Here is a 22,124-nt window from a genome sequence, read left to right on the forward strand (position 1 = left end):
TGGAATCAGGGTTCAAGTGGTTAAAGGAATGTCTTTCAGTGTGAGAATCTGGTTGAGACTGGGCAAAACTCAGAAACTTAATAGAAGAGGTCTTGAAGCAAGTCTCGATAAGTAAAATATTAATAAGTGGTAAGTGACCTTTTTGCCCAAGGAAGTAATCCATTCTGATAGAGCTATTTGCCCAGAGGAGCAAGCTGTTCAATTGATAAATTGGTTTTCAAGAATTTCCTGAATAAACTGTGAAGTTATTTATTGGTGTAGCCTTATCCTCCATAGGGTAACCAATCTTTTCCAATTTGTTAGGCGTGGAGGTGGTTCTTGGGATGCAGGACTATACATTTTAAAACAAGGACAACACATTAGTTAACTGTGATTTTAAAAACCAGGCTTATTAATTTTGAGTGGTAATGGAAAGTAACTTTTCCTTTAAGATACTGTGATGTTTTCCCAGTTTTATTGCCATGGCACCAAAGCATCATGTTTGTAAAAATGTGAATTTATTGGGGCACCTGGATGACTCAATAGGTTAAGCATCTAACTTTGGCTCAGGTCAAGATCTCACAGCTCATGAGTTCGAGCCCCATGTTGGGCTCCATGCTGACAGCTCAGAGCCTGGAGCCTGCTTCAGATTCTGTCTCCCTCTCTCTCTGCCCCTCCCTTGCTCATGCTTAGTCTCTCTCTCAGAAATAAATAAACATTAAAAAATTTAATTAAAATATATTAATTTATTAATTTTTCTCCTTTGCTGGCCTAAAAGAAATCAATTCTTTAAATAAAACATTTAATTTTTTTTAATGTTTATTTATTTTTGAAGGAGAGAGACAGTGTGAGTGGCGGAGAGACAGGGAGACAGAATCCAAAGCAGGCTCCAGGCTCTGAGCTGTCAGCACAGAGCCCAACATGGGGCTCGAACTCGCAAACTGTGAGATCATGACCTGAGCCAAATGGCTCTTAATGACACTTAATGACAGAGCCACCCTGGTGCCCCTTTAAATAAACCATTTAAAAGAAAATGTAGGTTGAAAAATGATTCCTCCTGTTCTACCCCAACCCCAAAGATGTTCAGATCCTAATTCCTAGATCCTGTGATTATGTTACCTTATATGGCAGAAGGGACTTTGCAGATATGATCAAGTTAGGGATTTTGAGATGGGAAAATTACCCTTTATTATCCAGATGAGCCTGATATAATCTTAATCCTTATTAAGAAGGAGGCTGAAGATCAGGGGAAGAAGCATAGAGGTCCATGCACACAGGGGGAGAAAAGGCTACATCATGTGAGGCATGAGCCAAGGAATTCGGGTGGCCTCTAGAAGGTAAAAAAGGCAAGGAAACAGACTCTCCTGTAAAGCCTCCAGAAAGAACCAGCCCTGCTGACACCTTAATTTTAGCCTCATAAGACTCATTTTGAACCTCTGACCTCCAGAACTGCAAGAGAGTAAATGGTGTTGTTTTCAATCACTAAATGGGTGATTTGTTACAGCAGCAATAGGAAACTAGTACAGAGAGTATCTGGGAAATGAATGGCTGTACCATGCTCCCTTTCCTCATTATTTCTGGTTGCTTTTATGAGCAAAGCTTGTCTTACCTAGCAACAGTTGCTAAGTAAGTTAACAGTTTAGTGCTAAAGTCTGGAAGAGAGCCACTGCTTAAATCTTCCCAAATCCAGTGCCCATACCTTATGTGGCAAAGGCTTTTAGAACCGTTCTTTACCATTAGGCACATAACCACTGCCTAATCATGGCGAATCATTTCATCCTTACCAGCCTCTAACATCGTCCTAAAACCTTGATCCTCTTCTAGCTTCCTTAAACTTCCAGATTTTCTTAAAACTTTTATTTCTGATCTTAAGTGTACTTTAACTGCACATAGTAAAAGATATCTTAATTATGATCCGAAATCCGAATTACACGAATTTTGTTTGCTGTGCTGTTTGTAATAAAATAATTCCACCAGCCCCTTTGGGGGAAACCTTCAAACGGATCCATGAATACAAGCCATTTAAGACACGCTTTTACACTCACAAAGATATACTGGGTAAGTAAATTTTGTTTTCCTTTGTTCTAATATTTGATAGCATTATGTGCTATTCTTTCTGCTATATTGACTTTTATCAGCTCTTCTGATCAAAGTTGCTTGTCTTGCAGGGGTGTCTGTTTGGCATGAAAAGAATATGGGTTGAAATCCAGCTTCTCTGCTTACCAGTTGTGTACCTTAGACAGTACACTTAGCCTCTCATTGTGTTTCCTTATAGAGATGTTGGGAGTCCTATATTAAGTAGGGATATTAATACCTCTCTAGCAGGTTGGTTATGAGGCTTTAACGAAATATTTGTTGGCATATAATAGTAAACAGGAGTTCTTTTTGCCCTGGCCCATACTTTGGCAACTTCCTTACACATAGTAGAGGAAATACCTACAAGTAACACCTTAATAAATAGTGAAGCTATAACCTTTACTAGTAGCTGGTGACATAAACATAGGTAGCATGGAGATAACCTGAGAATATTTACTATACAAGCAAATCAGATTGTAATTACAGGTTTCCTTCTCTCCTTATCCCCATCAGAGTTCGTAGTCTGACTTTGAGCCTTAGAAATGTTTTCCTAAGGACTCTCCAGATACTTCTCTGACCCTCTCTTCCTTTATACCTGGTAAACTACTGATTTAATTTCACTCTTGATCTTTGAAAATATGAGGAACTAAAGAATGGAGAGTGTTTTGAAAAAACTACAGTACAGGGAGAGGTCAAATTGGAATCATCCTCTAAAAACATCAATACCCAAACTGACTTTAACTTCTAGTAAATGTTTAGTGTGACTTATTAATTACAATCTCTGGTATGATTTGGCTTTTTACACCCAGGCCAGTGGATATCCATTCTTAGATATGCATTTAATGATTGACTTCTTATGCCTTCTGAGATATTTAAATCCAGATAAGCAAAATTAAATCTAACTAGGTAGAAATTAATATTTTATATACAGTGAACTGTATTTGTCATTGACTTTTTTATTAAAAAGGTTTTTTTTAATGTTTATTTATTTTAGAGAGAGAGAGAGTGCACAAGTGGGGTTGGGGCAGAGAGAGAGGGGAGACACAGAATCTGAAGCAGGCTCCAGGCTCTGAGCTGTCAGTGCAGAGCCCAAGGTGGGGCTCAAATCCATGAACTGTGAGGTCATGAACTCAGCCCAAGTCGGCACTTAACCAGCTGAGCCACCCAGCATCCCTGTCATTGACTGTTAAGTCAATGTTCTTAATGAGTAAATTCAAGAGCATGTGGGAATGTCTGTATAAATGTTAAATGAATATTGCATAGTGCAGTAGTCCTCAACCCTAGCAGTGCACACAGCTTTTAAAACATTTGTTTTTACAGGGCACCTGGGTGGCTCAGTTGGTTAAGCCTCAGACTCTTGGCTTCAGCTCAGGTCATGATGTCATGGTACATGAGCTTGAGCCCTGCCAGCGCCGAGCCTGCTTGGGATTCTCTGTCTCCCTCCCTCTCTCTCTGCCCCTACCCCACTCGAGCTCCCCCCCCCCCAAAGTAAATAAACATTTAAAAAATTTTGTTTTTACTACAAATATCTAAATACAGAGTCATTGGATTTCATATTAATTCAACATAGACCCACTAAATTAGAACCTTCAGAATCAGGCTTCAGCATGTGTTGGTTTTTTATGTTTGTTTGTTTCATATTTTAATAGTTTTTATTTGGCAATAGTTTAAGACTCACAAGTGTTAACAACAGAGTTCCCATGTATTCCTCCAGTTTCTCTCATTGATATCTTTCATAATGCTAGTATATAGTCAAAACCAGGAAATTGCTATTGGAATAATACTATTAACTCAGGTACAGAACTTATGTGCATTTTTTTCTTGTTTCATAGTTTCATGAAATTTATCACGTGTAGGGTTGTATAACCATCACCACAATCAGGACGTAGAGCTGCTCTGTCACCATAAAGGAACTCCCTTGTGTTACTCCTTACACACCCTAACCTGAACCCCTGGCAACCACTAATCTGTTCTCCATCACTATAATCTTACCCCTTTGAGATTGTTATATAAATTAAATCATATAATATATAACTTGCAAATTGGCTTTTTTCATTCAATATAATGCCCTTGAGATCCATCCAAGTTATTCTTTGTATCAGTAGTCTTTTCCTTTTTGAGTATTTTTTTTAAAGCTATGTGGGAATCCTCTTGTACAATCAGGGTTGAGAATAATATAAAATAATGGGATTTAGGCTAAAAAAGAATAATAGCAACCCACAGTTGTATCACATTTTTATGAAATTTAATACACTGATGGCCCATGCTGTCACCTTTCTTCCTAGATCTTTCATAATCATATCTGCACAGTGTTGAGCCTACAAAATATATGTCCATCTCTACTATAGTATCCTCTGCCCTCTGTTTTTAGGTTCACTGATAATCTAGTATCATAGACTCTTAATGCCACCAAACATGGATGTTTATTTGCAGGTAACAAAAACACAACTCAGACTAGACCATGCATAAAATAGAATTTCTTGGCCTTTTAACAGAGAAACCCAAGCAGGATTTGGCTCCAGGGCTTTCAGTGTAGCCACACTTGCTCTCAGTGAGTTGGCCTAATTGTTTACTCCTGCAACCGGGCTTACAGGAGAGGGGAAAAGAATAAAAGTTGTCCCAGACTGCTCTATGTGGCTGTTACCTCCAGCTTAGAAATATCAGAGGGAGAAAAAAAAAAAAAAGCTATATTCTCCTTACTTCCTTATATAAAATCCTAGAGAAGAGCCTGGTTAGCCAGGCTGGAGCATGTGCCCAATCCTGGGCTGATTATTATGGCCTGGAGGATGGGAACAATGTGATAGGACATGCAGGATGGCTGCAGTGATTTGCAGGAACCGCCCCCCCCCCCCCCCCCCCCGCCTCCAGAACAACATGAAGTGAGAGAGGGACATTCTTGAGAAAAATGGTTTCTGTTACTGGAGGGAGAGCGGAGATACTGGGCAACCACATGTGTCTACAATGGTGTTGCCAAGCTGAGCACCGTAAGAGAGACACTGCAATATAAGACATGCTTTGTAATTTTAGGAAGTTCATTGTCAAGACCTAATCACATGAAAAGTTAATAATTCAACCAATCAAAGATGTGAGAAATAACTGGAATGAAGGGTAGGTAGCGTAAGAAGTTGGACTGGGGAGAAAGATCACTATGTGTGTGACTTGAGCACTGAAAAGGCTCGTAGCCTGCATACAAGTCCTGAGCCACCTCTGGCAGACAGAGATGGAGCTTGGCTGCAGGTCTTGCTCTATCTGTGTAGTCCTAGCTATCTGTGTAGTCCTCTAACCTATGTAGGCTTTTATTTTTTTGCCCGGGTAGGGAGGCTATCATTATGGGAATGTTATGTGGAAATTAAATGAGACCATTGACAGACAAGTACTAAACAGCTGCCCCCTTACTCCACAACTGAAACGGCTAAACCATGAAGATCTGCACATGAAGAAAGCAGGTTTCAGAGTGAAGAAAGCATTTTCTGCTGCCTCTTTCCTGAGGGAGAGAACACCAGCATCCAGAGAAGGACAAGCAGACAGGAGCAGAATAATGTGCTAATATCACTTGAATATTCCCTCACTGTCCTATTTTAGGAACACAAAATGCTCTTTTCTGTCACTTTACCTCCCCAGTTGCCTATTGTATGGCCCAAGTGTGATGACAGGAACAGACTGTCTCAAGACCCAACGGTGCTGTGAGTTCCCTCTCATTAATTACGGAAAAGTGTACCCCTTTAAAGAAAAGATTGGCATCTCCTAAAAGGGTATATCTTTTAGATAACTCTAATAAATAGGTAATAGTGAAGAAGAAAAAACAGTCTGTGGATACTTGTGATTGTTTTTCCTCAAATACACAGATATTGGGGCAAATACTCTGAATAAAGAAGAGCAATTCCAAGAGGAAATACTCAAAGAACGTATTGCAAAAGCAGAAGCTGATGTGTGGGTGCAGGTAAAAGAAACTGAATATCAACCTAAATGCATCTTTAGAGTTCTTTCACTTTTTGGATTTGTCTGAAACAATAAGCAGAACTGATTTTGAATCCTGGCTATCTGTGGGACCTTGGGCAAGTTCTCCAACTCTGCAGTCTTGGCTTCTTCAAATGTAAAAGAGGAACAATAATATTCTATAGGACTGTTGAAAGAGTTCAGTGAAATAATGTCAGGTGCATAGGAGCTTCTTAGTAAGAGGCAGACACCATTAGGAGCTCCCTTCCTTCTAAATTGCCCCTATGTGTGGATGACTCCTGCTTTTTTTATTCTCATTGGCTTAAAACTTCCAACAACAAAAAAAGACACCCTTGTTGATAATTGTTTATTATTGCTCAATATTTAATATGTAGACCATACATTTGTGCAGTGTGAAATACCCCTGACCAAGTGCTCTTTTTTTTTTTTTTCCAAATGCTGTATTATCGCCTACTCTCCTTGCTCTCTTCTCTCCAAAGTCCTTGATACCTTGTCCCCGTGACTGCTGAGGGTCATAGGGGCAATTTGAGTGTATTGAGGTTCATAGTCAGATCCCAGACCCTTAACTGAAGCAAAATCTCAATCCTCCAACCTCCACTTCTTCCTGAAGAATAACATAAACGACTTCCTGAAGAGAATTATGCTCCATGAGGGCAGGACAAGCCACAGTGCTTAGAGCATTATTTCTCAGTTCCTTTATAACATAGACATCATAGCAAATGGTATTGGAACTGTCCAGCATTAGTACCAGCACAAGCTTGGTATTAAAGTACTTTGAAAGTGCAAAATTCACCAAGAGCAAAGATATATGAATAAAAATCTTAGTAGTCCTCTATCTTTATCAATAATAGTAAAATTCAAATGAATTGCAAACCATCAATTATACACCCTAATATAAGGCAATGCTTTTGTGAGTAATCTACAATTTGAATGTCATCATATCTAATGATCTGGGCACTCTCTTCAAATAAAATAATAGAACCTCTTTCTGAACACCTGATGCAGGAGGTCTGGGATGGTGCTCAGCCTCCTTTCTCAGCAAATTCTTGCTTTGTGCATCTTTCCACTTCTCTATATTTTCCAGATTTTCTGCGATGAGCATACATTAATTTGATAGTCAATCAAGCAAGAAATAAAGTGCCAAATAAAAGACAACCCAGCAGCTTATACTAAAACCCTCTTTAGCAGTTCACAAAACAGTGATGTTAGCCATGTTAGGATGGGATGTGTTAGGGCATCTCTGGCTAAGGCAGCCAGTTTTCTGGGAGAGGTTTGAGATGGGAACGGAGCAAGTGATGAGGGGCCCCATCGTGGTTGCTAATTTTCAGTAAACATGAAAAATGTATGTTAATATAAGTGTATATATTAATATATAAATATTTATAAATTTGGACTGTTTCTTTCAAAGGCTGATAAACGCCAAAAACAAGCAATCGAGAAGGCACTTGAAGAAGCAAATGACAAACACAAAATGAATATTCAGATTCTGAAAGAAGAACATCAAAAAGACTTACAGGTTTTTATAATGGCTTGTTTGTTGTCTTTTTAAGAGTACATACATCAGTGGAAAGCTCTGGCAAAGGGAGAAGAGAAAAACAAAATCTGTAAGACCTTGATGGGTGTCTCCTGGAGGTTGGTCAGGAGACCCAGGATTTTCACAGAAGAGATGCTAGGCTCACAGATGAGAGGCAGCAGTGATGAATGGGTGCAGGAGAATCTCTGATGTATTGAACCCAAACGATGGGGTTTCAAGGCCCAAAGGAGCCATCCTGCCTGCTTTACCCACCACATCTCTTGTGCCAGCCTCTCTTCTCTCTCATGGCCCTTTTCTGGGTCCTCAAACCTGAGTGTCCCACCTCCTTCCCACCTCAGGGTCTCTGTCAGAATGTCCTTCCCCCACCTCATCAGATTTAGCTCAAACATCACTACTTTACCTGAATCAGTCTGCCCTTGACACCCTGTCCCCTTTTACACCCATCACTGCAGTTAAATAGACTGTGTGATTACTTGTTGAATGTCTGACCTGCACACGACTGTAGCCTCCATTAGGGCTTGACTCTCATTACCACTCTAGCCCGGTGTCCCACACAGGGCCTTGACTTAGAAGTGCTCAAGTTGGTGCTGAACGAAGGAAATAGGCTGTTTTCTTCCTTCTCCTGGGCTCTCTGATTGCATCCTTTTCCCTAAATTTGCATTTACTGCAATACCAAGAGGGACCCTGAGCTGCTACTGAATATTTCCTGCAGTGCCAAAGGTCATAAAACAAAGGGTCCTCTTTGTAACCTGTAACCTGTTCGAACACACAACTGTAGGTAACTAGCAAACTTTCCAGGTAGAGGCCCAGGAATTCATTATTTAGTTCAGTACCTCAGTTACAAAAGCTGATCAAAGGAAAAGGATATAGAACTATTCTTACATCTTGGCCACAGGAGGTATAGGAAAGGACATGGTATAGATGTGACAATTCATGGTCAGAGGCTGGAGGGAAAGTGGCAGAAGTCTGGCCCCAGGTTTGGCCTAACTTAATAAGAACATAATTAACAAACAGTTCAGGGACCACTGGCCCCATTTATTCATTGTTTCAGCAATGAGCACCTACTGTATATCAGATCCTTATTTAGTCCTCAGGAAACTTGTTGGCAGCAAAGGGAGCTTTGCTTCTGGTTCCTAAAGGGTAGTGGGATCCTCCCTGCTTTGCACCAGTGGCCTGGTTCCCAAAAGGTTGGCTGCAGTGGTCCACGCCCATTCCCTTTTTCAGTTCAAAACATGAAGAGCGTTTCTAGCATGTCTAGGCAGGCCTACTGTTCAGCTGACATCTGCCAGGATGACCATAAGCATTTAAATACTTCTCTATCAGTTGATAGATAGCCACTCGCCAAGCTCCCTAACACCTAAGTCACCCTGGCTGCTTCCCCAGTCTCCAAGACCTCCCCCAATTAAAAGGGCTACCCCTTTAAATTGGTGGGAAACTCCAAAGCTGGACCCTGCCCCAATGCTGCAGCCAGAGTATGCACATTTAAAAATTTTGTTTGTTTGTTTGTTTATTTATTTATTTATTTATTTTTGAGAGAGAGAGAGAGAGAGAGAGAGAGAGAGAGACAGAGTAAGCAGGGGAGGAGCAGAGAGAGAGGGAGAGAGAAAATCCCAAGCAGGCTCCTCACTGTCAGCATGGAGCCCAATGTGGGGCTCCAACTCACAAACGGTGAGATCATGACTTGAGCTAAGTCGGACACTTAACTGACTGAGCCACCCAGGTGCCCCAGTATTTTGAATATTGCTCCTGGCATTATGTTGTGCAGATAGAAGGATAATTTAGCTGTGATGCCTGTTTCAAGGAGCTCACATTGACTGTCCCTCATATTGTCTTTGAGTGGAGTTGATACACTTAGTGCTAAAGTAGAGGAAGTCCTAAGAAAATGGAAAGGGGAAAAGTTAGAAGGAGGTTGACCTTTCTAAAATAGTTGTCTAGGGTTTGGGAACTCACATTTGTACTGCCATCTCAGGACATTTTTTATATAACAAAAGAGTGATTTATCTAAGAGGGATGCATAGGATTGTTTCAACTGTAGGATACCCAGACATAGACATCAGTACTGCTTCTCAGGGGGGTGTCTATGAACCACCTGCCTCAGAATCTGTTCACCTGGGAGCTTAACATGCAGATTCCCAGGCTCCACCTGACCTACAGAGTCAGGGGCAAGGTTTTTAACCAGCATTCTGTCTGATTCTTCTGTGTATTAAAGTTTAAGATTACCAATATATAGAGCAGAAAACCAAGCCCTTCTAAAACCAAATACCATTCAATTCTGATATGTAGAAATCACTATGTATTACTCTTTTATAACATTAAGAATTTGGCGCAAGTCTCATATGCTTGCTGTTGAGTAAAATTTCAAGATCTTACCCAATGAACAGACATTATTTTGAAAAGATTTTTATATTAACTTATTCAAATACAATAATATTAAAAAGCAAATGATGAAATGGAACCTAAGGTAAAATCAGAGTAGAAAATATAATGAAGTCAGGAGTGAATTTGAAACTTAAAATTGTATGTGTGCATGAGTTCCTGTTCAATTTTCACTATTTGGGCCTTGAGCTTTCTGGCAGTCAATGCAAAGATGAAAATTCAATGAATCACCATATCCATTAGGTAAAAACAAATCAGATAGAGAGGCCCAGATATTCCTGCATGTGATAGCTGAGAGAAACTTCTCCTAAGGGAGACGTTGTGTCATAAATGTCTGTCAAACATCTGCACAGTAAATATGATGGGTTTCATGAGGCTGTTTCTTACAATATCTCAATATATGAGCTGATTTACTCAAAATGCATTTCAGTAAAAGTAATTTAACTGGGAGGCTTTCCATTGAATAAGAACACTGCCAAATAGTCAGTCACTGAATTATTTTTGTAGCTTTAAATATATATCCCACATGCTTTGTGAGGCAGTAAAATGATTTTGCTTTTAATACATCATTACATAAAGGAAGGACTCCATTTTAGTTCTTTGAATCCAAGTTCAGAACCCAGCCAAAATAAAGGGCTGGGGTGTCATTTTTAAATTCTATGATTCAAATAAAAATATTTTATGTACTACTTCATTTATCTAAAGCTCAACCATTCAGCCCTTTCAATTACTGAGAATACACTTGAAAACCCAGAAATAATTTAAAATATCCCCTGGGAATTTAAATAAAGGCCTCTGACTACAAGACAGAAACTCAGGCTTATTACTCATAGCAGAACCTTTCCATTCCCCACTCAAATGTTATTTACACTTACTTGACAGCCTGAGCCCAACAGATGTGGCTGCTCAACTTCACAAATCCAAAATAGATTAAATGCCAGCAACTAGAAATGACAAAAAGGAGCTCACAGACAGCAGTTAGAACAGAGAGTTCTCAGCACAATAGCATGTGAAGAACAAGAAACATTACAAAAACCAGGTATCAGGTCTCCAAAAGCAAAGTAGTCTGGGGTCATTCATAACTGAGACAGGGAACCCAATAAACTTGAACGATTACTAAGCGTAGTACAAAGTATTTAGCTCAATACAATCATTCTCCTTTATCTACCAGCCTAGATCACCAAGAAATGTTAAAGTGTGTTCACTCTACTCTTTTTATGAAGTAAGGTAGATGTCACAGACATTTAGAAATATTTCCATTCAAAATGTTTTATTACCAAAAAGTTCTAGTCCTTTAAGAGACAAAGCCTTCTGTAGTATGGAAAACCTAGCTGGCATTTCTAAACAGCCAATGTTTCCCTTAAAAAATTTTTTCTAAATACATGAACTGAGGCCACTCTGGAGAGATTCTTAAAGTTGTTTTCTGTTGTTTTATTCATTTTTTAAAAAATTTTCACCCTTGAAGTAGCCAAAGTGAGAAGTTGAAGACTTTCTTTCTCTTGAAAAAAACTGTAGTCTAACAAACATTTTAATTGTTGAGACACTTTTTTCTGCAAAGCTAAAATGATTTCAGTTTCCCATGAGATGTAGAGTTCAAAAGAAAGAGAGAGAGAAAGCAAGCAGTCGTGCTCACTGTAATTAGAAGGTTGTACGGGGTGTCTGGAATGAAAATACACTGATGAATCTCTTGAAGGACCCTAGCATCACGGCCAACAATGAAGCAAGAAACTGACATTAAGAACCCTGCTTTCTGTTCCTAGTTCTTTGACTGACTCACTATGAGAAATAACTTAATTTCTTTATGCTCTCTTGTTATCCCTGAAATAGAGATAAAAATTTATGTTCAAATGTAAGTTTTGAAACTCTAGACAGAATTGATTGTTGCCTCCTTTCTTGCATAAAACACTCATTGCATGATTAAGTTGCTGGTTTCCTCCATGAGACAGTGAGCCCTTGAGGAGGAAGATTCTAGCCTTCTTATGTTTGTAGTGTGTGGGCCCAGCAGGTGCCTGGCACACAGCGGAGTTGGTTGGCATTTCCAGAATGGTTACAAGGTTTTCTTTGAGAATCTGTTTTTCTTGAGTCCTGGTCTGACTAGTGCCTCCTCACTTTACTTGGCCAAAGGCATCCACAGGTCCTTCTGCCCTGGAGTAATGGAGCATTTGTTCCTGTCCCTTTTGTGAACAAGAGAGGACCCCTCAACGCTAGTGAGCTGGAATGCCCAAATGGCAGGAGGACCGGCCAGCAAGCTCCTGTGACTAGAGTAATGGGCAACTGTTAGCTCTCTGAGTTCAGGCTCCCCCTCCCCCCCACACCCAGGAGACACTTTGGAGGCACAGTCATTATTTCTGTCATTTTCCAGGACTGACTTCTTAACAGAATCATATTATGTATTTCTAATTATGTGTAAAGATAATATGACACTATAGGATTTGGGACAATCAAGGAAAAAGAGACAGACCTATTTTTCCTTTTTGCATATTCCCTTCTAATATTACCTAAATAAATATTTATGCTATATAGTTTGCACATTTCTGGTGCATAATATAAATGGAAGTTTTCCATATTATACACACTCTTCTTTTAAATCATCAGTGTTCACCGGTGCACATTCCAGCAGGTTAATGAACTATGATTTGAATAACCTCTTAGTGTGCATTTTTAGACATCAAAGCTGTAACATCTAAAGCTGTCAAACTGTTTCTCAAAGGAAATGGCAGCTAAAACCAAGATAGAGATTCACCAAAACATGGAAGATGAACTACAGAGAGAACACCTGGCTGCAGAACAACGCATGGTGCATAGAATCCAAAGGATTGTGATGGAGTGCCACAGGGAGAAGGTCCAGGCTGTGGAGAAGGCCAGGGCTGAAGAGAGACAGATGGCCCAGGAGGCAATCCAGGCCCAGAAAAGGTATTCCAGAGAACACATTTGCAAATCAGTATCTTACTCTGGCCAAATCTACTTGGAGAAAGGGTAAGGTTGAGGCACATATTTCCCAGGGGCATAGAGAGAGGGAGACACAGAATCTGGAGCAGGCTCCAGGCTCTGAGCTGTCAGCACAGAGCCCGACGTGGGACTCGAACACACAAAGTGCGGGATCATGACCTGTGCCAAGTCAGACACTCAACCAACTGAACCATCTAGGTGCCCCTGTGTTTCTACATTTTTTAAAGTTTATTTATTTAGCTTGAGAGAGAGAGAAAAAGCACGAGTGGGGGAGGTGCAGAGAGAGGAAGACAGAGCATCCTTTTTTGCATAAAACATTCATTGCACGATTAAGTTGCTGGTTTCCTCCACGAGACAGTGAGTACTCGAGGAGACTCTGAGCTGTCAGCACAGAGCCCAACGCAAGTCTCAAACTCATGAACTGTGAGATCATGACCCAGGCTGAAGTTGGATGTTTAACCGACTGAGCCACCCAGGCGCCCCTGTGTTTTTACATTTTTATTATGGAATATATCAAGCATAGAGAACAATATATAATACATTGTATAATGTGTGTGTATGTGTGTATGGTTTAAACAAAAATAACATGAATATTCAATGACCTACCACTCATCTGAAGAAACCGAAAATTGCTAACACTTCTAAAGTTCCCACGTGAAGCTCCTCAATCATTTTTCCTTCCTCTCCACACTCTCAAGAGATAACTACCATCGTAAATAATGTGTTTTTCCTTCTGATTCTCCAGTTTTAAGAGGCTAAGGAGAGAAATCAACAAATATTTCCCCATAAACACATAAAAGGCAATCTTCACATTCTCTAGCTGGTATCATACACTAGCATGGATGTGTTACTTTTGGTCTTTTTCTTATTACACAAGTAATACATGCTATAAATAAAATTGACACTTTGGAAATATATAGGGCAAAACTTGTTAAGCCCTGACTTACTGCTTTCCTACCCTCTCTGTCTCCCAAGGACTTCATTTTAAATAATGGGTCTGTCTCATTCGTGTCCTTTTGATGAACTATAGCCTTATGCTTTACATAATCACAAATACTTTTTACATAAATCAGATCACTTGTTTTTAAGAGTACCAAAGTAATCATTTTTTAAAAATGTTTTTTATTGGGGCATCTGAGTAATTCAGTTGGTTAAGCGGCTGGCTTTGGCTCAGGTCATGATCTCACAGTTCGTGAGTTTGAGCCCTGCATTGGCTCTGTGCTGACAGCTTGGAGCCTGGAGCCTGCTTTGGATTCTGTGTCTCCCTCTCTCTCTGCTCCCCCCCCTCCCCCGCTTGTGCTCTGTCTCTCTCTCTCTCTCTCTCTCTCTCTCTCTCAAAAATAAATAAACATTAAAAAAAATTAATGTTTATTTATTTATCTTGAGAGACAGAAAGAGAGAGAGAGCAGACATGAGCACAAGCAGGAGACAGGTAGAGAGAGAGGGAGAGAGAGAATCCCAAGCAGGCTCCACCCTCAGCACAGGGCCAAATGCAGGGCTCAGTCTCATGACTGTGAGATCATGACCTGAGCTGAAATCAAGAGTTGGATGCTTAACCGACTGAGCCACCCATGTGCCCCCAAAGTAACCATTATTACGTATTCAATGAACATTTGATGGAATTGGCCAGTTTTAACAGGACAACAGTCAGGATCCCTAGTGATTATTGGGACCAAGAGAAAAACCACAGTTTCCAGGTGTTAAGTGACTTGCCTAAGATCACATGGCTGCAGCAGCAGAACCAGGACTGAAACCTCTGTTTGCCATCTAGTCTAGGACTTGTCTCTTTTGCTTTGCTCTTTGACTTAATGAACAAACCGATTTGTGTGTAGTTAATGGGTAAAAATCTTCTTTGTTAGAACTGTTTAGAGCAGGGCCAAAGGTAAAGTCCTCTAAGAATCTTATTTTGCAGATAAGTAAAAATGAAGGCTGCAGCTGTGGCTGTTTCAGTGGTACCTTTCTTCATGCATAGGCTATAAATCATCATTGAGGCAAAAGAAGAAGAAGGTAAAAGAGGATTCTGGGAGAAAGGTAGAGAAGGCGGTAACTCCCAAATGAGTTGTGGTCCGATGTGGTGAAAGGTAGTATCCTCCTCTCCCTTCTCCCCGCCCTGCATCTACAGGAAGTCCGCTCCTCCTATAGGGGCTTCTGGAACCACTCCTCATGTACCTGCAGTGTCTGCTCCTTCCCTCACTCTGTTGCCTTCACCACCACGACCCCCCCCCGCCCCCTCCCCGCTGCCCCAGCCCTTTCTTCTCTGAGGTTTGAATAGAATATTTTCAATGACTGCCTTTTATTAAATCAGTTGACTAAAATTAGGGAACTGCCATGTCTGTTGTTTACGTGTATCCAACTGGAGTGTCCATTTTGTTCATTAATGTATTCCAAATGCCTGGAAGAGAGCTTGGCACAGGGTATGCATTCTTTAAATATTTATTAAACATGGGGGGCCTGGGTGGCTCAGTTGGTAAACATCTGACTCTTGTTTTCGGCCCAGGTCATAATCTCACAGTTCATGAGTTCGAGCCCAGAGTCAGGCTCTTCACTGGCAGCGTGGAGCCTACTTGGGATTCAATCTCTCTCTCTCTCTCTCTCTCTCTCTCTCTCTCTCTGCTCCTTCCCTGCTCCCTTACTGTCTCTCAAAATAAATAAACTTAAAAAATATATTTATTAAACAAAGTTTCAAATCTGTTCTAATTAGCTGAACTCACTCTGCAGTACATCAGATCTTATTTCTAGACATTGCTACATTCTAGTGTTCCTTAGAGTATTTGCAGAAACCAATACATGGAGAAGGACCAGTGTTTAGAATTCAACTGTAGATCTTTTATTTGACTAGAAACTATCAAGACTTAAGTATTCTGAACACATACATATTATGACAAATATGTTAAATTCACAGAAAACGTTTTTGTGGACTGGGGTGATTAGATTCTAAATAGATTATCTAGGAGACACCATACTCTTTCGCTGGAAGGAAGGAGGGGAGGAAGAAAAAAAAGCAAGCAAGCAAGCAAGCAGGCAGGCAAGCTTTGCCTGGAAAGGTTCTTCTAAGTGTTTTCTAGTCCAAGACAAAGGCGTGAATGAAGTGGCTGCTCAGGAATTTTTGTGGTCATGGCTCTAATTCCTAATGATAGCTACCTTTTATTTAACACCTAGCACATGCAAGGCCCTTTGTGTGCTTCTCACTGAATTCTTATATACCTTCCTGAGGGATTCTATCATTCTCCATATCTTCAGATGAAAACTCTGAGACTTAAGAGAGAGACTGAGCAACCTCATTTAGAGGTCATGTAGAGAAGGTCATGTAGAGGAGAGGTGACAGAGCCTGATGTGAACCCTGGTCTATATGATACCAAAGCTTATGACCTTCCATTATACTACCCTTCTCATTTCACCAGAGCTTATAAAGTGTCTTCTGTGGATATGTTCCTGAGTTCTAGTGTAAGGAAATAAGGGTATTTCTTCAACATGTGAAGTCACAAAAGCATGGCTGCCCCACAGACCAAGGCTAGATGGGCAGGTACAAAGAACATGTAAGTGCCGGGAAAGCCCTGGAATGGTCAAGTAACAAGGGTGCAAGCTGTGCGGTGAGGTAGGTTTGTTGGAGGCAGTTAGTCTTGGGTTGGGACTTGGAAGGAAGGAGATCCCATTTGTGAAAGACTGAAAAGAGTGAGGACAGCATGAGCAAACATGTAGAGGGGAAAGTGGGTAGTGTAATGATGCAGAACCAAGGGAAGGTTAAGAATACAAACAACCCTGAGATATAAATGCACTGCTGAAAGGTGGTCTCTGGAGATGCGCCCACAACCAAACCTATATAATGCCTGTCGCCTCAGTTTGAGGGTATCACTAATCCTGAAAGACCAGGTTTCCAATTTCCTTTTCTTTTTTTAAATTTTTAATGTTTATGTATTTTGAGAGAGAGAGAGAGAGAGAGAGAGAGAGAGAGAGAGACAGGCAGAGAGAGAGAAAGAGAGAGAGAGAGAGAATGAGTGGGGGAGGGTCAGAGAGAGAGGGAGAGAATCCCAAATAGGCTCCACGCTGTCAGTGCAGAGCTGACGTGGGGCTTGATCCTACAAACTGTGAGACCATGACCTGAGCCGAAATCAAGAGTTGGATGCTTAGCCAACTGAGCCACTCGGGTGCCCTTTGGTTCCCAGCTTCTCAGGCAGATAATCAGAATATATTTTCCTCACAACACAATGGTTATAACTGATTAAGATAGTGCTAACAGTCCTATAGTTCAAGTGAAAAAATGGATTAATAGCTTATTGTGGGCACATCAGGCAAATTTTCAACATCACCCTAAATACCTGATGACAAATGAGTTTGGGGAACAAATCCCTTTATAATTTAGGAATTGAAGAAATGGGGAAATGAAGCATTGGTTCATCCTGATATAAGAGAGCCAGGATTTTTACTGATAGACATAGAAAGGAGGTTGAAAAGTGTACTCTTAGCAAAATATATGGGGAAAATGAAAAGTTCACTTAATAGGTAGAAGGGAAGGAATGGACAGATATTATTCTTTAAACTTGTGAGCTATATATCTTGTACCATTTCAACAGTGTCCCCAAAAAAGTGAGAGAAGGAGCTAAGAGAGGCCCTAAAGAGCAAAGCACAAATCAATTGCTGGTATGGTTTTTCCATGCTTCATTTTTTCCCCAAGAGTCTAATGAGGTTGGATTATTATATATTAGTCTCTATTTTTTATTTAGCAATCTACGTTTTTAAAGTTTTTTTTAATCTTTATTTTTGAGAGACAGACTGCGAGCATGGAAGGGGCAGAGAGAGAGGAAGACACAGAATCCAAAGTACGTTCCAGGTTCTGAGCTGTCAGCACAAAGCCTGAAGTGGGGATCAAACTCACGAAAACAAGTTAATGACCTGAGCCAAAGTCAGACGCTTAACTGACTGAAACACCCAGGCACCCCAATAATCTATTTTTCTTCTCTGAGAACCCATTTTATAAAATATCAGACTGAATCATATATATATATATATATATATATATATATATATATACACACACACACACACACACACACACACATACACATACATATATAGGACACATACTAAATTTATTCAAAAATAGTTCATTTCTGGCCAGCACTACATGTAAATATGGTATGTAATTCTGAAATTCCAAGAATAGAGCCTCATAAAATTAGAGATGGCAGATAGACCCCACCACTTACAGAAAGAAGCATAAACATTCACATCATGTCAGAGGGGCATTGGAGGTCATCGAGTTGAACCTGCCATCCCTTTTGTTGGATGCCTGCCAGGCACTGGGGAGCCTCCCGAGTGCTTCTGTAACAGGAATTTTGCAGGTGGTTGAAGTGGTTGGTTAAAATGCCGAATGCCTCTTCTTGTCATGTGCTTCCTAATGTGGATCCAAAATGTGCTCAGTCTCATCCTCACATCCACACTTGGCTTCTCACTCTCTGCGTAGTGATCCTTCAGAGACTTGAGAAGAGAGAGAGATTGTCCAAGCTTTCATTTGGAGGAGAAAAGAAAAAAACAAAAAGTACTAAGCCAGTTACTTTAGTCTTTCCTCATATGATATGATTTCTAGGCCCTCTTTTGAGAAAAAAAAAATTATGGGTAATTTGTATTAAAAAATACTTAATTTAATTTTTTTGAAGAGAGAGAGTGAGTAGGGGAGAGGGGCAGAGGGGGAGAGAGAGAGAATCTAAAGCAGGACAGGTAGTAAGTACTTAGTAAATGTTAACCCTTGTTATTAACCATAGATACAGCCTGACTGGTGGGAAAAGGGAGAAGAGAGACATAGCATTGCAGCTAGAGAGGTGAGGGGACAACTGATGTTTACCTCAAGATTGGGGAAGTTGGCCACGTTTGAAAGTCAAGTTGAAAGAATTGGAGACAATGAGAGAATTGTATCTTAGAAGAAAGCAGTTAGAAGAAGGGCAGATGCCAAGTCTTGGGAAGATTGTGTTAGACTAGGAGGCGGGGGGGGGGGGGGGGGATTTTCATTAACAACCCTAAATATTTGAACCACATCTGTAAATTACTTGATTCTCTAATCTTTAGAGGTTCTACTCAAACTAGTTAACCCAAGGCATCCACCAGAGTATATTGCAGCAGCTAAAAGCTTTCGACCTGGACTCAGACTGCCTAGGTTGCTCATTTTGCCACTTTACTAATTAAGTGAAATTGGGCAAATTACTTGACCTCTCCAAGCCTGTTTCCTCATCAGTAAAATAGGTGTAATAATAGATATACCTCATGGGATTTGTTCTGAGGAGATATTGTGCAAATATATATATGGGATGCTCATTTACTTGCCTTGCCTTGGACACGGTAAGAATTCAAAACAGTTGGCTGCTATAAATTTCATATAATTAAATACATAACAACCAGAGGTCTGTGAACTCGTTCAGCAGTGGTTCTCAAAGTGTGATCCCAGGACTGCTCAGTGTCCCTAACACCCTTTCAGGGGGTTCTTGAGGTCAAAGTATTTTCTTGATAATACTAAGATGTTATTTGCCTTTTCACTCTCATTACCTCACAAGTATATAGTGGCATTTTCTATGGTTTTATGATGTATGATGTCACAACAGATTGAAACAATATGACAAATCCATCTTCCTTGCTTTTAAGCTAGACAAGTAAAGAGTTTACAAGAAGAAATGTGCAATTATGCCACTTTTCTCACCAATTAAAAAAAATTAAGTTTATTTATTCATTTTGAGAGAGACACAGAGCAATCAGGGGAGGGGCAGAGAGAGGGAGAGAGAGAGAATCCCAAGCAGGCTCCACACTGTCAGCACAGAGCCCAAAGTGGGGCTTGAACTCATGAACCATGAGATCATGACCTGAGCCAAAACCAGAGTCAGACGCTCAACCAGCTGAGCCACCCAGGCACGCCTTCACCATTTTTTTTAATTTGGAAAATACATTTTTCATAAAAGGTAAGTTAATTACATTTAATAGATTTAATCATACCTTACATAAATTTATGAATATTTTTTAAATGTCTCACTTTTAATTATAATACTATCAGTGCCACTAGATATAATCCACATAAACAAAAGTCGTTTGGGTTCTTTGATCATTTTAAGAGTCAAAAGGTGTTTTGAGACCAAAAGGTTCAGGCGACTATCATAGAGTATTGTTCAGATAAAACTATGAGTACAATTTCCTCCCCTCTGGCTAAAGGGAAGTGCTGGACTGATACAGAGAAATACTTTCTCTAGGGGTTTGGATCTCTGACCCTACATTTCTTCATTTTTACACATTGCATTCATATTTTTCTAGCCAGAGAGGACTCAGGTCCCTAAAACTACCAGATACTCGGCTAGTAGGCCTCGCCTTAGCCTCCAGCGGGAAACTCAGTGAGTGACCTCCCTGCTTGAAAAATGTTTTTGAATTGTTGACAGCTAATGCAGTCCAAAAGCTCATTTCTACCTGCCTGTCTCAGACTGGTGGCTCATCTAAACAATGCAATAATGTCTCATCCATCTTAGGTGAAAGGCAACATCTTTTTGTTTTTAGCGGCTAACCCATCTAACTTATAAATCCATATCTTTTGTAGAATGGCCATGGAGGAACTTTTGAATACTGGTATAACAGCTATGAAGGATCAAAAGAAGAACGTGAGCCAACTGATAAAAGAAAAAGAACATGAAATGAACGTCTACTATTGCATGGCTCAGAGGCAGAAGCAAGAAGAGGTTCAGGAAGTACTCCAAGAGGCAGAGAAGACACATCAGGCCACACTTGGAAATGTGATGGATAAGCTGGTTAACACCCAGGGGGAGCTGCTGTCCATAGTGAAACAACTAGGCATCATGACAAATTGGAAGGATTTCCTGGAGGAGGAATTGCAGGAAACAAGGGCAGCATTTCAAAAATACATCAATTATACATTTCCTAAGCTTTCACCAGGACATGCAGATTTTATTCTGCCAGAAAGAAAGAAAACACCTTCCAATCTTATTATTGAGGAGAATGAAACAACTCTTGATTAGAAGAAGTCTTTAACTGAAATTTCACTACAAAGCCATTGTTCCGAACACTAAATAAATGAACTCAAAAACCATTTATTGATTCCCAGTTACGTGCAGGGTACAACAGGCTGTGGGCATTTTGATGGAAAACCAAAATACTCAAAAAGCACATTCCAGGCTACATTGAGTTCTAAATCTAACTGAGGAGAGAAAAAAGTAAGAGGGACCAAAACTATTTAGGAGGGGAGAAGGTTTCTTGGAAGAAGTCCAAAGAAACTTCTGTTAACTGGCTTTATTCATGTCTACATCAGACATGTAACTAGTTTAGAAATTGTTGCCATTGAAAACAAGTTAAGAGTCATCCTTTTAGATTGTTCCCATTGTGGAGAGGTGTGTTAACGTCCAGTAAAGACTGTTTTTTGGTGAACTGCAACAGCATTGTAGGGAAAAAAAGCAATTTCCCTCAAATCCAGTAAGATAACATTTAAATTCTGGGAGCCCTATATAAGATAATTCAGAGAGGATTCATTTATATTGGTCAGTTGTGAAAGAAAAATACATCTTTATTTATTTATTTATTTATTTATTTATTTATTTAAACTTTTTAGAGAGAGAGAGAGCACGTGAGTGGGGCAGAGGGGCAGAGAGGCAGAGGGAGAGACAGAGAATCGTAAACACGTTCCACACTCAGTGTGGAGCCCAATGCAGGGCTCAATCCCAGGACCCTAGGATCATGACCTGAGCCGAAATAAAGAGCTGGACTCTCAATCACCCAGGCATCCCGAAAAATACATCTTTAGAGGTCAGTCTCCTGCTTCAGGAATAGGAAGTCTTCTTGTATCTATACTCGAGCCCAAGAGTGCTTTGAACCTACCTTCTTTGGGTTAAAATGCAGAAAACTTAAGTACCACAATGCTCAGGATCAATACATGTCAACATCTACTAAATTCGAATGAAAGAAAACCCAAGCCATACTAACTTCTCTAAAAATCTATCCACTCTGATGTAACATCCTTAAATTATTCATCACCAACTTACGTTGGTGGCTTTGAAACAACAACTTGGAAAGCATTTTTCAGTAAATTAACAAGTACTGTTCTTGAGCAAGCCTTAAGTAGATTTGTTTACATTGACCATTCTTCAATTTCTGAATGGTAAAAAATGGCAATTTGTTTACAATTGCATAATGGACTACACTCTCCTCAGTATGTAGCTTCCTGATATTGCAGGACCAGAGCAATTCCTACTAACTGATTGCCTGCTTGCTGGAAGTA

The 22,124-nt window shown here is 40.1% G+C and overlaps 1 protein-coding gene across 1 annotated transcript; it reads left to right on the forward strand.

Moving 5' to 3' along the window:
* Positions 1 to 1,591: 1,591 nt before the first annotated feature.
* Positions 1,592 to 20,942, forward strand: CB2H6orf163 (chromosome B2 C6orf163 homolog). The gene is made up of 5 exons (XM_049653984.1): positions 1,592 to 2,037; positions 5,901 to 5,995; positions 7,421 to 7,528; positions 12,633 to 12,835; positions 20,436 to 20,942. Exons 1-5 carry the CDS (start codon positions 1,890 to 1,892, stop codon positions 20,869 to 20,871), a joined length of 990 nt encoding a protein of 329 aa, XP_049509941.1. The 5' UTR covers positions 1,592 to 1,889; the 3' UTR covers positions 20,872 to 20,942.
* Positions 20,943 to 22,124: the final 1,182 nt, after the last annotated feature.

Source organism: Panthera uncia, assembly GCF_023721935.1.
Source record: "Panthera uncia isolate 11264 chromosome B2 unlocalized genomic scaffold, Puncia_PCG_1.0 HiC_scaffold_24, whole genome shotgun sequence".
NCBI lineage: Eukaryota > Metazoa > Chordata > Mammalia > Carnivora > Felidae > Panthera > Panthera uncia.

Bases quoted from the DNA above. Each gene is read 5' to 3' on its own strand.
- CB2H6orf163 (XM_049653984.1), top strand. From the start codon at position 1,890: ATGATCCGAAATCCGAATTACACGAATTTTGTTTGCTGTGCTGTTTGT. The intron at 7,529-12,632 runs GTTTTTATAATG...TGTTTCTCAAAG, and splicing joins AACATCAAAAAGACTTACAG to GAAATGGCAGCTAAAACCAA. The intron at 12,836-20,435 runs GTATTCCAGAGA...TATCTTTTGTAG, and splicing joins GCAATCCAGGCCCAGAAAAG to AATGGCCATGGAGGAACTTT.